The 15,744-nt window shown below is 49.2% G+C and overlaps 1 protein-coding gene across 1 annotated transcript in view; it reads left to right on the forward strand.

Moving 5' to 3' along the window:
- Dip2b (disco interacting protein 2 homolog B) overlaps positions 1-15,744 on the forward strand; it is a 172,057-nt gene that overhangs the window by 122,067 nt on the left and 34,246 nt on the right. The window contains exons 12-20 of the mRNA XM_051160350.1: positions 311-420; positions 4,721-4,823; positions 6,130-6,194; positions 7,892-7,985; positions 8,486-8,605; positions 9,849-9,963; positions 10,971-11,110; positions 11,853-11,989; positions 13,881-13,961. Of these exons, the coding sequence (XP_051016307.1) occupies positions 311-420; positions 4,721-4,823; positions 6,130-6,194; positions 7,892-7,985; positions 8,486-8,605; positions 9,849-9,963; positions 10,971-11,110; positions 11,853-11,989; positions 13,881-13,961 (965 nt within the window). The remainder of the gene's footprint in view (positions 1-310; positions 421-4,720; positions 4,824-6,129; positions 6,195-7,891; positions 7,986-8,485; positions 8,606-9,848; positions 9,964-10,970; positions 11,111-11,852; positions 11,990-13,880; positions 13,962-15,744) is intronic.

Here is a 15,744-nt window from a genome sequence, read left to right on the forward strand (position 1 = left end):
GAGTTGACAGCCACGCCGTTAACCTTTGTGCAAGGCTGGCCACCCTTGTGTGCATTAAAGCACAGACGGTAGAGCTCCGTGGGCTGTCAGCTGGTGAGGGACGTCCAGGCCTACAGTCAGCACAGCGGCTGAGTGCTTTCTTGAAAAAGCTATAGTTGGTGATTTATCACTAAAATGTAACAAAAATTAAATGTTTTGCTGATGATTGGAAATTATCTTTCTGTGTTCTCTTGACATTCAAGGCGACTGTTCAGTGTGAGGTGCCTCGGTGGTGGCATGGGCATTCACTTCTCTCTCTGGTTTGATGTAGGTTGGCCTCGACTCAAGTGGGTTGTAACAGATTCCAAGTACCTTTCGAAGCCTCCCAAAGACTGGCAGCCACACATCTCACCCGCGGGCACGGAGCCAGCGTACATAGAGGTAAGCGAGGCTGTGTGTCCTGGCTGTCCTTGACCTCAGGTGCCGTGTTAGTGAGTGTTAGCAGATTTCCCTGTTCTGGGAAGTATTTAGCCTTGTAGCTGACGTGTAGTGGACCCTCTGTTAAAGCTAGATTTTGAGGCAGGGTTGGAGTTTATCACAGACTTGCAGCTTAGGGGTTAGAAGGAGACGAGATACCCAGACGTAAAGTACTACACAGCCAGGAGCATGGGTGTGGTCTGAGAAGAGTCGCTGTGACACTCAGTCAGGAGAAAGAGGAAGACACCAAACCTACAGAATGAGAGGAAATAAGCTGTGTTTAAAAGAAGCAGAGATCTAAAAAAAAAAAACAAAAAACAACTAAGCAAAGGCCTTGGTGTTGAAGGTCAGTGTGGGAACCTGACTGACTGAGGGCAGGGCCTCACACTCACTCTGCCTGCACAGCACTCAACCGGAGACCTTCAATTCACTTTAGTTCCTGTAAATACCCAGAGAGGTTTGAGATTTTTATTACCTTGTTTTGTTTTCCTCACTTTAGCAGTGACTTAGTCTCGTTATAAAGTTAGCTCTGTCAGCGCTGTACACTGTATTGTGATCACCACCTCCCGAATTCCCAGATGAGCCCTCTCTTCCTACCCACCCAAGCTTGTGTCGTCGTCATCTTCCCCTTCCTCCTCCTCCTCCTCCTCTTCCTTCTTCTTCTTTTAATTTTAAACTCACCAGGTACAGTTTGTGCCTCCTGTATGCTCTTGGATGTTTGGCCTTCCACTGGAATGTGGCGGGCCTCCAGGGGATGTTGGGGGCATACCTTTAAGAAGACTGACTCTCCTGTTCACAGCGCCATCAGTTACCAATAGCTCTTCGGCTGGGAAATGCCCGCCTTGCCTCTCCATGCTGGCATTCTGTCTGGCTTGGGCGTGAGCCGTTCTTGTTCACGCTGTCATAACAGCTGTGAGTTCATATATGCACCTGCCCTAGTGTCAGGAAACATTGTCCATGTCATCCTCCAGCCCGGTTCTGACTGTCTTCCCACCCCACCCCCTTTTCTGCAATGCTCCCTGAATCTTAGGAGGAGGGGGTGTGACAGAGGGGTGCTGTTTCAGGCTGCGTGTCTGTTTGTGATGAGGGTGACACAGTAGCCAATGAGCGTGGCAGCGAGTGACTAGGTTCATCTGGAAGTCTGCTCTGTGGGGTCAGGGGGTGCCTTAGTGGGTAAAGGCGCTTGCCACCAAGCTCAAGGGCCCTGAGCTCTGTCCCTGGAACTCAACATGGTAGAAGGTGAGAGCTGACTCCCATGAGCTGTCCCCTGACCTGCACATGCGTGTCATGGTGTGAGTGCCCCTCCTGTAATTAAGGAAATAACATAAGGCAGGCATGGTGGCGCACACCTTTAATCCCAGCACTCGGGAGGCAGAGGCAGGCAGATCACTGTGAGTTCAAGGCCAGCCTGGTATTCAAAGGGTCTAGGACAGTCAAGGCTACACAGAGAAACCCTGTCTCAAAAAAACAAAAAAACCCAAACCAAAACCCCATCTGTGCTATGGACAAGGAGACTGAACCACAAACCTTGGCCACTGGCAAAGGCCACGTCACATCCTGAGCCCCTGATGCTGTGCCTTCTCCTCTGGGGTCTTGCTCACCAGCTACTTGCTAAATTAATGAGTAAGCTCATCCAGTAAAAAGTTTAAAAGGCTTGGGGTGCAATGTGTCCTGAAAGCTCTTGTAAGAACAAGTGTAGGTAAACCTAAACTAGCTTTGGCCATGAAGGAGGATTGCGTGGTGCTGACTGCAGGGAGCCCCACTCAGCGAGGAGCCACAGTGTCTCTGTCTCCGTGCAAACATGGAGCATCACTCCCCATCCCGGAAACAAGCTGCTGCTCTACCATCTCGGTGATCTGGGCTGTAGTCTGGGTCTTTATCATGCCCCCTAGCTTAGCACTCCGGCTTCCTGTAGACCTACTGTGCACTGCATTGCAAGACTGTGCCCTGCTATTTAGGGTCCACTTGCTTGAGAGCGTCCTGTTACCCACAGGATTCTGCTAGTGAGTTGGAAGCAGGAGGGAAATGAGAACAGCTCTAGTATATAAAATATCTCTGGCCGGGGTGGGGCGGGGCAAGCTGGGCAGCTCAGCAAGGAAGCACCTGCCGCTCAAAACTCACACACAGGCACAAGGAGAGAACCAGCTCTGTAGGCTTGTCCTCCAGCCTCCACACTCGTGCTGTGGCATGTATATGTGTTCCCCCACATCATACACATGAATAATATAAAGTTTAAAAAAAGATTTACCTAGATTGGCTGGACTGTAAAGGGCAGCTAGGTTTTAGATTTTGGTTGGTTTCTCCCCCCATAAATTTTATGTGTGTGAGTGTTTTGCCTGAGTGCCCATAAGTGAACCATGTCTGTGCAATGCCCACAGAGGCCAGAAGATGCCATCAGATCCCCTGGACCTGGAGTTCCAGACAGTTGTGATGTGGGTGCTGGGAACGAAACTAGGTCCTCTGTAAGAGCAGCCAGTCCTCTTAATTCTGAGCCATCTGTCCAGCCATGACCCCCTTAAAAGGTACTGAAGTGAGCCAAAGCTAATGGGAGTGAGTAAGGGTAAGGGAGGAGTGGATGGGGCAGAAAGACGGTAGGGAAGTCAAGCAAGCCGGATTTAGTGACTGATCATGAGGAGAGAAGGCAGAAACCACTCATATTCCTCATGTGGGCACCTGGATGTATGGCAGAACCTTCAGTTAAATCGAAAGTACAGAAAGAGCGAGGCAGTGTGTGGCGCACGCCTGTAATCCCAGCACTCTGAAGGCAGAGACAAGCCAATCTCTGTGAGTTCAAGGCCAGCCTGGTCTACAGAGTAAGTTCCAGGATGGCCAGGGCTACACAGAGAAACTCTGTCTGAAAAAGAAAGAAAGAGGGCTGGAGAGATGGCTCAGAGGTTAAGAGCACTGCCTGCTCTTCCAGGGGTGCTGAGTTCAATTCCCAGCAACCACATGGTGGCTCACAACCGTCTATAATGTGATCTGATGCCCTCTTCTGACATACAGGTGAAACACTGTATACATAATAATAAATAAATCTTTTTTTTTTTTTTAAAGAAATTAAATACAGAGAGAGTTGTCAAGCATGGAGGTAGGGATGGATTGGAGTGTTGGTAGCGTGCTTTCCCATGGCTAGAGGCACTCCAGCAGGGTATTCATGCTGTTAGTCTGGCTGTGACTGAGAGGCAGGAGTCAGCAAGGAGGCAACACCCTCATGACGTGAGGGTGGAAAGGGGGTGGGAGTCCTCAGGAGTGTCAGCATTTAAGGAATCGTCAGAGGTGCTTCTGAGTAAGACAGCTCGTGAGAGTCCAAGGCACAAGTTGCAGCAAGCCTGAGCTACATTATGAGTCCTTGTGTCATTGAGAGGGAGAAAAAACTACTCAGAGGCAGTCAAAGCAATGTGAGGGAAAGACAGAGACAAGAGCTAAGGAAGTCAGGCGGGCAAAGATCTGTTGAGTAAATTGTACAAAATTCCTTTCTGATCTGACATTAGGAAGGTGATGAGCTTGGGAAAAAAAACTTGGATTGGCACTGAGGACAAAAGAAAGTGGGGCCATTTACAGGAGTGTAGGGCCTGCTGTACCTGAGTGGCCATGCCTTCCCGGGCTGGAGCTTCTGCAGTGCTGAGGTATCAGTCCTGGTGTCTACGCAGCTGGACCCACTTTGAGCTACAGCCCCAACTCGGAACCATGTCTTCCACACTCATCTCTGCAGAGCTGTGCTGAGCCTACAGGTGGTGCTCTGTACCTGCAGGTCCCCTGTGCCAGGCCTTCACTCAGTGCAGCCCGGCAGCCGTGCACACAGCATTAGCGTTGTGTTAAGTTTCCCGGGCAGCCCAAAGATGAGCCTGGGGTTACAGGAAGAAATGCATAGGTTGCATACAGACACGTCAGCCTTCTGCAGAAGGTGTCTGAGTGGAGCCACCCGCCTGGTGCCGAGGCATGACTGTGGCTGGCATCATGCTTCTGTCCACACGGATCCAGTCCCTTGGCTCCAGTAATCCTGGTGAGCACAGCATACTGATGAGTGACTGACCTTTGAGGTGTTTCCCCAGCTGCTCTGTTGGCCTGCCTTGTTCTCTAGCCTGGGCTGTATTTGCCTGGAGCTTGAGGTCCAAGCACAGAGCCTTGAATGTTCCCGTGTGGCACGGAAAAATCAAGCCCATTGTGATGCTTTGTCTAGGTTTGGGCTCTGAATTTTGTCATCGTTTATAATAACCCATCTTATTGTGCTTCTTACGGTTTTGTTTCTGTTTTGTTTCTCTAGTATAAAACAAGCAAAGAAGGCAGTGTGATGGGAGTCACAGTGTCCCGGCTCGCAATGCTGTCTCACTGCCAGGCTCTATCACAGGCCTGCAGTTATTCCGAAGGTCAGACCTCACCCATGACTACCCTCATTGTTAGCTGCAGATTCGTGTGACTCTGAGTGCCCACTTGGAGACTGGACTCCATTTAATGACCGAATTCAGAGGGAAATGTTCCAGGAGACATTCTTGGCTTGCTTTTGCCTTCTTTAAAACAGAAAGGGAAAAAAAAAAAAGTCCTGTAATTTAAATAAACTTCTAGACCAGCCAGATGTATAAAGTGTGAATTCTAGAGTACATAAATAGAAACCCTCCGTCAGACCATGGCTGTCAGCTGTGGGGTCTTGGATATCTTCATCTTCCCATGTAGACCTTCCAGCTAAATATATACAGTCCAAGGAACCCAGCCCCAAAGGCACAGGTTAATGCAGAGAGCATTGTGAACCAGGTGGCACGGGCCACAGCTGTGGTCCGAACACAGGCAGAAAGCGTCAGTTTGAGGCCAGCCTCAGATATGTAGTGAATTCTAGGCCAGCCTGAGCTACGTTTAAAAACAAAAACCCAACAATGTAGAAGTTTTGGGTATGTAAGTATATATCGCATAAGAGCTCAGGCTGGCCTCCGACTCGGGCCCCTGGTGCTAGAGTCACAGAATGGGCCGCCAGCTAGAGTTGCAGTATTTTCTCCCAGATGTTTTTCACAATGTTAAATTTTCAGTGTTTCATTTCCCTTTGCAGAGTGAAAGGTGACTGTGTGCCTTTCAGAGTGGCATTCTGGTCTCATTTAAAATATGTGCATATGAACGTATGAGAGCGTCAGAATGTCACAAGCAGGCTTCAGTTAGGTTACAGCGTGCTCATACAGAGGTGTGGCCGCGGGGCGCTGAAATTCAGGTCCATGGATGTCAGACACATGGAGAAGTCGATCATTGAGTGAAAACAGTTAGGTATAGGCTTGTGTATGCTTGTTTTATCATATCAATAATCCATCTGTAGCTATATCTAGAAAAGGACATCTGTATACATAGATTTTTATATGGAGCAATATTTTATGTTTTTCTAGGAAGCATCATTTTTACATATATTTGTGAAAATTACAGCTTCTAAAACAAACACACGTTCCTTATTTCACTAGGAAAAAAAAATCGTGAACGCTGTCCTTAAGTGCTAAAGGGTTTTCACCTTAGTGTCTCTTCTGTGACCACACCACGCTGTCACCACCCTCCAGCCAGTTTGCAGGGGGGTCTTGGCCTCCAGGAGACTCTGATCTCTAATTGTTTTTCCAAAAGCACCGACTGGTTGGTAGGGGCAAGAATGTGATTGTTACTTCCTTCTGACTGTGCTCTCCTTCTGTTTCCTTCCATCTTTTCTAGGAGAAACCGTCGTAAATGTCTTAGACTTTAAGAAGGATGCTGGGCTGTGGCACGGCATGTTTGCGGTAAGCGGCTCAGTTGGGCCTTTACAGTACCATGCACTTGAGGCACAGGCTCTGTAACAAGCATGTCTCTCGGTGCTTTGCAGCTGAACCTCTCAAAATCTCCGGAGGGCACACAAGCATGGAGAGCTGAGCTTAGAGCCCCAGGTCTATGGGAAGCCAGGGACAATAGTGTGGTCCAGTGTGAGGCTGGACGTAGAGACAAGAGGCCCTAAAGCTGGCTCCCAGCTAGCCCAGGGCAGTAGTGCTTAACAGTAAGAAACCCTGCCTTGGCCTGCAGAGAGCACGCAGTAAGCACGCGCTGTTCTTTCTAAGAACCCGTGTTCTGCTCCTAGCACCCACATCAGACAGGCCACTTATGAACACCTGTGGCTCTAGTTCTAAGGGATCACACACACACACACACACACACACACACACACACACACACACACACTAGCAGAATAATTAAAAAACAAAAAATAAGAGCTAGCATCTAGTCTGATCTCCTTAGATGGTCTAGGCCTCCACCAGGGAAAATGAAGAAAGAGCAGGAGGAAAAGCCCCTTCACCTTGGACCCCTGCCCGGTGAGAAGGGCTATCGTCCTTGGATTTCTACTTACATCTTTTTTAAATCAGAAGTTGACAAAGCGAATTTAAAAACTATGTGAGGACTTGAGGGGTCTTCTCCCTAGAATCCAAGCGTAGATAGAACCTTTATTCCTGAAAGTAAGTTTGGGGACGGGAGGGGCCAGGTCTGGGCTGTGTAGGCAGGGTCATGTAAAGGGTGAGTGGGGTGGCTGGTCTGAGTACTCAGGCCTAGTTGGAGATGGTGGCTGAAACTGAAAATCCCAGCCCGTGGGAGGCTGAGGCAGAAGAACTGCCGTGAGTTCAGGCCTAGCACCAAGCCAGATACACTGTAGAGTGAGCCCATCTCATGCCAGCAGCGTCTCACAGACTTGATTACTATGCGCACAGGTCTCTGGGATTGCCTGGCCCTTAGTTCTGTCAGCTCTGTCTTTATTAACAGTCAACTGTAAGGAACTGGGAAACTAAGCTTTTGCTCTGCAGTGCTGTCAGTTTTCATCCCCTTCCCCCAACCATGTAGCATGTGGCCAGCAGGAGCACTAGGGAGCACTAGGTGGGGAGCAGCCTGGAAGTCCCTGCAACTCTTCAGAAGCAGGTGACGTTGTGTCCCAGCAAGATCCTGAGAAAGAGTGGTATACGGTGGCCATGGCTGTGAGGACAAGTACACCCCTTCATACTGCTGACGACCTCGCAGTGCTGTGGAGTGTGCACAGCCACACACAGCTGGATAGTCCTCTTGTTCACACTGCTGACGACCTCGCAGTGCTGTGGAGTGTGCACAGCCACAGAGAGCGCTTGCTCTGAGGTGCATAGGTTTATCCACGAAACCTCAGAAGTGAAAACAGCAAGTGGCAGATTTGTGTATACTATGGTGCCTTTCATGTAAAATACTTCTGTTTCTAAAGTTACATATATGTATGTGCATGCACGGACAGTGTATTCACCACTGTAATGCCCTGGAAGAGAACCTGGGTAAGAGCATGCCTCCCAGAGACACTTCAGCATCCTGATTGTACCTCAAGTATTTTCTGGAAAAGTGGGCTTGAGTAACATTGCTAGCAGAATGTCAAGACAACTTTAACTTGCTGAATACATGGTTTGTATTGATTGCTTTTTATGTTTCTGTTTTTCAGAATGTAATGAATAAGATGCATACAATTAGTGTACCCTACTCTGTTATGAAGACCTGTCCTCTCTCTTGGGTGCAAAGAGTCCATGCACACAAAGGTAATCTCTCTCTCTATCTCTCTCTCTCTCTCTCTCTCTCTCTCTCTCTCTCTCTCTCTCTCTCTCTCTCTGTCTCTCTCTCACACACACACACACACACACACACACACACGATGAGACTATTAGAAGCATGGCCTGGATGGAGTCAAGCGTTTCTTTATCCTGGCGGCTTACCAAATTTTGGAGTTGTTGTAGTAGGTAAGCAGTTTGCTTTAATCACTGTGCTCTTTCTTACAAATAAAGACAAGTTCTCCAGAGCTTGAGCCACAGTTGGCTCCATTGGATGCTGCGCTGCTCTGCGTCCCCTTGGCTGAGATGATGTGACCTTCAGTGTCTTGCTTCTTCTGAAACGCTCACACCATCTTTTTTAAACTTGTAAAATTTTCATCCAAGTGAAAACCATTACTAAAACAGTAAAATGTTTTTACTGTAATATATGAGATATATGCCCCAGTTTAGCATGTATGTATGTCATAACTCCATCCCCTTTGACTCTGTAGCCAAAGTCGCACTAGTGAAGTGTCGAGACTTACACTGGGCCATGATGGCACACCGGGACCAAAGGGATGTGAGCCTGAGTTCTCTCCGGATGCTAATTGTCACTGATGGAGCCAATCCTTGTGAGTACTGGGTGTGGGATCCTGACAGGTCAGGCCTTTTGCTCCTGTTCTATAAACCTTGCTGTTTTCAACCTCTTTGTTGAGATCTAATTTACATATGACAAAAGTTGCCCATTTCACCTGGTGGTGGTCACCTTTAATCTCAGCACTCTGGAGGTAGAGGCAGGCGGATCTCCTGGTCTAGAGTGAGTTCCAGGATAGCAGGGTTACACAGAGAAACCTGGTTTCAAACTACAGAAGAAAAGAAAACAAACAAAAAGATTTTTAAATGTGTGAGTGTGTTTGTGTGTGTGTCTGTATGAGTGTTTGCCACATGTGTACACATCTTCTCAGAGGCCAGAGGAGGGTGTCCGACCCTCTGGGGCTAGAGTTACACTAGAGGTTGTGAGCTGCCTTGGGGACAGCACATGGTCCCTGTGAGGAGCAGCAAGTGCTCTTTAACTGCCCTCTGTCCGGCCCCTCCACACACTGTCTCTGTAGGTCTGCTGCTCTGCACCCTTTTGATGAGTGCAGTCTTGCTGGGTTTGGGCCTCAATGATAGGGTCCTCTCAGTTGGCACAGTCCTTTGGATTGACATGTGGTCCTTCAGAGATGCACCACATGTGCTTAATCTATTTATTCCCTGATGGACACAGAAGCTTCTTGAAGCCGCGCCTCTCTCCATTTAAATGCTCTTTCTCCACGTGAGGATCATTGTGTGGAAGGAGTTGGCAAGTGACTTGATTTAACTGAGTGTGTGAACATGGGTAATTTCTTCTGAGCAACAAATAAAGGGAATGTGCAAGAAACTTCTAGACATCATACTGTACTCTCTGCTTTTCTGGATAAGCACAAAAGGCTGGTCCCCCACATAGGAGACTCACGTGAAACTTGGAAGCAAGCTCTTACTCCTCAGTGAACGTGCTCATCGTCCTGCCTTAAAATGCACACGGAGAGCTCACAGAGAGTCAGCGCACCGCTTAGGGCAGGAGGGACTGCATGTCCATCCGTCGCCTACACTGTTGTCTCCAGTCTTGCTCTGTCCCTGATAGTGTAGCCTTTCTAGACTGTGGCTGTAAGTACTGTCAGGGACCTTTCATGGCCTTCCTGAGCAGCGTCCACCACCTGGCAGGCACCCAAGCTGCATGGCACGGATGATGTACAAGGTGGGCTCTGACAGACAAGAAGGCCACCCGCTCTGCTCGCCTCCTGCAGGGAGGGAAATGGTAGTCTCAGCTTCAGGTTGCCTGTTCCAACTCCTTAGGGTCCGTGTCATCCTGTGACGCCTTCCTGAGTCTGTTCCAGAGCCACGGGCTGAAGCCTGAGGCCATCTGTCCCTGCGCCACGTCTGCCGAGGCCATGACCGTAGCCATCCGAAGGTACCGCTCGCCACCCGCTGCTAGTGTCCTTCCTCTTCTTGCTGGAAGTACACCTTGAGACTGAAATTTTACTTTAATTCTTTTTATCTCATATTTGTGAGTTATTCTTCTATGCTGCTTCTCTTTTGAATCCTTTGCGTCTTAAATTAGACACAGGTTGATCACACCTCAGCTGTGGAAGATCTGTATTGTTACAGGGCACCCAACACCAGCATGGTCTTTTCTCTTTGCTTTTTTTTTTTTTTTAAGAAAATTATTTGTGTGTATCTATGTCCGTTTAGTCTATGGACACCTGCGCAAGGTGGGGGAGGGGCTGATGAGCAAAGGCCAGAAGAAGGTGTCAGTGTCAGTGTCCTGTTTCTGTGAGGTGGGTCTCTTCCTGAGCTTGCACCTTGGCGAGGCTGCCACCTAGCCACCTGCAGTGACCCTCTTGTCTTCTCACTTGGACCTGAGATTACAGGCATTCTGGGGACTTGTGGCTTGAGTATGGGGCGCTGGGACCCAAGCTCTGGGCCTCGTGGCTTTGGAGCGAGTGTCCTTGTGACTGAGCATCTCTCCAGCCTTTCCTCTTTCTTTTCTGGTTTTGGAGACAGAGTCTCACTGTGTAGCCCAGACTGGCCTAAAATTCGCAGTAATCCTCCTGCCTCAGCCTCTCAGGTGCTGGAATTGCAGCATGAGCCATCATGCTTGGCTTCTTGTTTTTAATTTCTTCAAAATTTGCGTGTGTGTGCGTGTGCATGTGCACACACACACACACAGGCACGCGCAGACCCAAGCATACACACTGTGACACAGACGTGTGGCAGTCAGACGGCAGCCTGGAAGAGTTAATTTCCTTCTACCATGTGTGCCTGGGGATGAAGCTCGGCCATCGTGCCTGCCTGGCCAGTGCCTTTACCCACGGAGCAGTCTGCTCAGCCCCTCGTTTTGTTTGTTTATTTGTTTTTGTTTGTGTGCATGCATGTTTGTACACGCCTGAGGTTTGTTTTTCTTTTTTTCCATTTTAGGCCTGGGGTTCCAGGGGCTCCTTTGCCTGGAAGAGCCATTCTCTCAATGAACGGCTTGAGCTATGGGGTTATACGTGTTAATACAGAAGACAAGAATTCAGCACTGACGGTCCAGGATGTGGGACACGTGATGCCTGGGGGTACGTTGTGAGGGTGCCATTGAATCTCATAAAGGTTTGACACCAAATTGGGGGTGCTAGGCTGAGAACCTTCGCTCTGCCCACCTGTCTTCTGCCCAGCTTAGGCTGTAGGCAGCTGTATTAGCCAAGCAGGGATAATTTGGGAGGCAAAGGTCACTCAGTGTCATTTTGGATATGTGAGAATTTGCCCAAACGACAGCAAGGATCTTGGCACCAGGCAATTAATACACGAATACATAGTGGATACATAGCCCCAGACCAACCCCAACAGTAAAGGGGGGTCTCACACAGAGGGGCTCATAAAACAAGAGGCCAGACCTGGACATTCCAATGCAGTGTTTAGTCCCATCATTTTTGCAAACCACTCCGATGCTGGGGGTGTGACATTATGCTGGCCCTGAGCTGATGCTGTGAGTGACCTGTCGCAAAGGCACACACAGTTCCTCTTCTTCGTATGGAAAGGCATGCCGGTCACTGCCTCTTGCAGTAGTTGCTGTTCTCAGGAGCGCTGCGCGGACCCAGCATAAGGCCAGCACCTCTCCATCATGAGGCTGTGGCAGTCCTTCCTCCGTGCACCGGAGTCTAAGAGCTGTGGGTGCCAGGAGCTGTCAGGCTCATGGTTCCTCATACCACTTCTGTTTGCTGTTTCAATAAATGTACAGCTCTTCTGGGTTTGCAGAATCAGAGTTGTTACTTGGCATGGTGTCCAGACTCTTCTGTCCTTGTGTTCTCTGTGCACCAGGCATGATGTGTATCGTGAAGCCAGACGGGCTTCCTCAGCTCTGCAGGACAGACGAAATTGGAGAGATCTGTGTGAGCTCCAGGACTGGGGGGATGATGTACTTTGGACTTGCTGGCGTCACCAAAAATACATTTGAGGTGCGTGGTGTTTCTGTGAGGTCGGGTGTCATTAGGGAAGCCTGCTGGCTGGTGGCACAGCACGGCACGGCTTAGTGGCTGAGACGGCGTCTTCAGGGGCCTGGAGCCTGAGGTCAGTTTCTCCTCCACACGCACCAGCTGCTGTGTGAGCCGCCTAGCATCACTGAGCGCACGGATCCTTTATTTGTTGTCTCTCTGTGTAGCCCTGGCTGTCCTGGACTCACTTGTAGACCAGGCTGGCCTCTGAACTCACAGAGACCCACCTGCCTCTGCCTCCCAAGTGCTGGGATCTTTAAGATGAGAGTGATAACCAGCCAAGTTGGCTAATGCTTGTAATCACAGCACTTGAGAGCCTGGGGTCTGGGGACTATGAATTCAAAGCCAACCTGGGCTGCTTAATAGGAACTTGTCTCAAAGAACCGCAAAAGCACTGGGTGTGGCGGCACACAGCCTTGAATTCTAGCACTGGGGAGCTAGAGTCAGGCGGTCTCTGTGAGTCCATAGAGTGAGTTACCAGACACTTGCTTTGTCAGGTCGCTGTGAAGGACACGGGCTGGGAGATGGTGAAGCACCAGCTGGGTACCGTGAGAGCCCGTGAGAGCTGAGATCTCCAGAAGCCAGGCATGCCAGGCATGCGCCCTCATCCCCAGGCAAGCCACTCAGCTAGGCTAGGGAACTTAACTTTGAGCCTTCACACACTGCACACACAAATGTTCCCACAGACAGGCAGCCACACGTGTACATGTAACCTTTTGCAGGGGTCAGAGTGCTGCTCAGGCAGGCGCTTGCTGAGCCCCCTCTGTCCCGGACTGGTTTGTGCGCTGGGGCTCTGTCAGGACAGGGCCTGCTACTGTAGCTGGGACTCTCGAGGCAGCACTTCCTAGCTGTTGCAATCACAAGTTGCACTGGTGGCTAATTGTCTGGGGTGCCTTTTAAGGAGCAGAGGAAGTCCCCTACACTAGACGGGGCTAATGGGAGGACTGCTGACCGTCACCTGTTAGAGGTGGTTTTTCTGTTACAGAGACTCATTTGAGTTTCTCAAGGTGGTAGGACAGTGTCGAGTAACTGTGTTTCAGCCATTTTGTTCGGAAATAAGTGCATATGACTGTGCACTAGCCATCACCGGTGATAGCATATGACAGTGCTTCGTGTTATCTGCCATGTGTTGCCTGAACAAGGCTCAGAACCTGCCTACCATCATTTCTGCCTAAAACAGCAGAGTGAATGGCTAGTGTCTGTTTACACCAGCAGCCCTGTGGTTTCTGTGGCCTCAAGGGTTGTTTCCTTCATATCTCAGTGTGTTCCCGAGGTGTGTGCACGTCACCAGCCTCTCTCTAGGTGTGTGCATGTCACCAGCCTCTCTCTAGGTGTGTGCACGTCACCAGCCTCTTGATTTACTCAACATTAGTCTCTGGTTTATCTTGTTTAAGTGTTCGTACAGTTCATTGTTTTGAAATCTCCCCATTTGTTCTCCTCCCCTTCTTCCCACATTGGGCGTTCAGCACAAGGCCTTGCACATACTAAGCGCAGGCTGTACTGTACTGAGCTGCCTTCTCTGTCCTCCTCCTCCTCCTCCTTCTTCTTCAAGATTTGTTTTGAGTTAAGATCTCATTTTGTAGCCCAAACTAGCCTCAAACTCTTGGTAATTCTCCTGCCTCAGCCTTCACTAGGATTACAGGTATGAATTACCACAGCTAGTTCCTCTTTCTTTCTTTCTTTTTTTTTTTTTTTTGGTTTTTCTCAGAGATCTGCTTGCCTCTGCCTCCCAAGTGCTGGGATTACAGGCTTGCACCACCATGCCCAGCTAAAGTACCACTTCTTAAAAATCAGATACTTTTTTTTTTTTTTACAAACTAGGCAAACCTTTTACCTTTTTCCTTTTGCCTTTTAGGTGATTCCAGTGACTTCTTCAGGCTCTCCTGTGGGAGACGTGCCCTTCATCCGGTCAGGACTGCTGGGGTTTGTTGGGCCAGTAAGTGACAGTTTCCTGTTGATTTTGCTATTTTATGGCTAAACACTTGAACTTGGATTCAGAGAACTGAGCAGGTGGTGAGTAATTGAAACGGGTTACCGGGCCCTTAACAACAACCGCGACTGCTCCTCCTCTGTTTTCTTCTTCAGCTGGTCTCACTGCGTAGCCCTGGCTGGCTTGGAACGCCCGGACATGCCTGCCTCTGCCTCCCAAGTGCTGGGGTTGAAAGTGTGCAGGCATTTAACTACTGTTTAGACAGGTTGTGAAAGAATGTGGTAGGAGGGCTGGGCAAACCCCTTCCCCCCAAAAAAAGAATGTTGTAGGAATAAGCTGATGTTACTGTGTCCATTGCCTAAGTGACCCCTTCAGACTGAAGTTCATATCCTGTGTTTTCCTTTTTTTTTCTTTCTTTCTTTTTTTTTTTTTTTTTAGGGGGGTGGTTTTGTTTTGTTGTTGTTGTTTTGTTTTATTTTTTCGAGACAGGGTTTCTCTGTGTAGCCATGGTTGTCCTGGCCTCACTTTGTAGACCAGGCTGGCCTCTAACTCACAGCGATCCGCCTGCCTCTGCCTCTTGAGTGGTGGGATTAGATGCGTGCGCCACCACGCCCGGCTATCCTGTGTTTTCTAACCCTCTCACTTATTCATGCAACTACTGTCTTTGGCTAGGTCACACACTAGGTTAAGAGCTCTGGGAAAGGTTACTTCTGTAGCCAAGGAGAACCAGAGTGGGGCGTGTGCGGAGCATTTTCTTACAGATTTTCAACAGTGCTCACCCTGTAAATTCTTTTTTTTTTTTTTTTTTAAATTTATTTATTTTTATTTTATGTACATTGTATGTCTACGGGTGTCAGATTTTGGAGTTACAGACAGTTGTGAGCTGCCATGTGGTTGCTGGGAATTGAACCCGGCTCCTCTGGAAGAACAGTCAGTGCTCCCAACCGCTGAGCCATCTCTCCAGCCCTCACCCTGTAAATTCTTAGACAATAATTTGTTGCTTGCTTGGCAAGTGGTATTTATAAGTACTGGTTCAGAGAGACTAGGACCTAAAAAGCTTGTTCCCAAAGGACACACGGTGAGCTTGAAGAGTCCATGAGGAGGCAGAGGCCAGGGGCTGAAGCAGGGGGAGTGCGGGGCAGGTGCTACCCTTAAGCTCACACCCCACATCTGCTCCTTCTGGTACCTGCTCGGTGCCCCTGAGAGCATACGGAATTGGGTTCTTAAGAATGGCCACGCCCACTGCAGTGCAGCCTCAGCTGTCTTGGCTCTTCACCAATGTAGTGTCAGATGCCCAGCTCTTGAGCTTCTTGGTCTGCTTTTGAGGTCCAGGATGGAGCCTTACGTACCACCCGTCTGAAACAGACTGTAGCCCTGCTCTCTAAGGACAGCCTCTAACCTGGGTAAAGTTTCTGGTTGTGTCTGGTCTGAGCTGGTCCGTGGTCAGATCTAGCTGCAAGAAAGATGGAGGTGTGAACATCATGTCCGCTAAGCAGCCCCACTGTGGAGGGTTTGGAGAAGTAGGTGTCCCGTCTCGTTTTCTTTAAGATTTGTTCTTAGTGTTAGTTCTGTGTGTGTCTACACACACAGAACGCCCTGCAGTTGGAGTTATGGGGTTGTGAGCCACCTAACATGGGTGCTGGAAACCATACTCAGGTCCTCTGTAAGACCAGCACATTCTGTTAATACTGAGCCGCCTCTTGAGCCCTCGCCTCTGATTAACACCAGCAGACTGTTGGCAATGACTCCCTTTGGCAGTAAGAAAGTGGCTGCCCCTCTGGCATTGTAG

The sequence above is a fragment of the Acomys russatus genome, chromosome 17 (genome assembly GCF_903995435.1).
Source record: "Acomys russatus chromosome 17, mAcoRus1.1, whole genome shotgun sequence".
Classification (NCBI taxonomy): domain Eukaryota; kingdom Metazoa; phylum Chordata; class Mammalia; order Rodentia; family Muridae; genus Acomys; species Acomys russatus.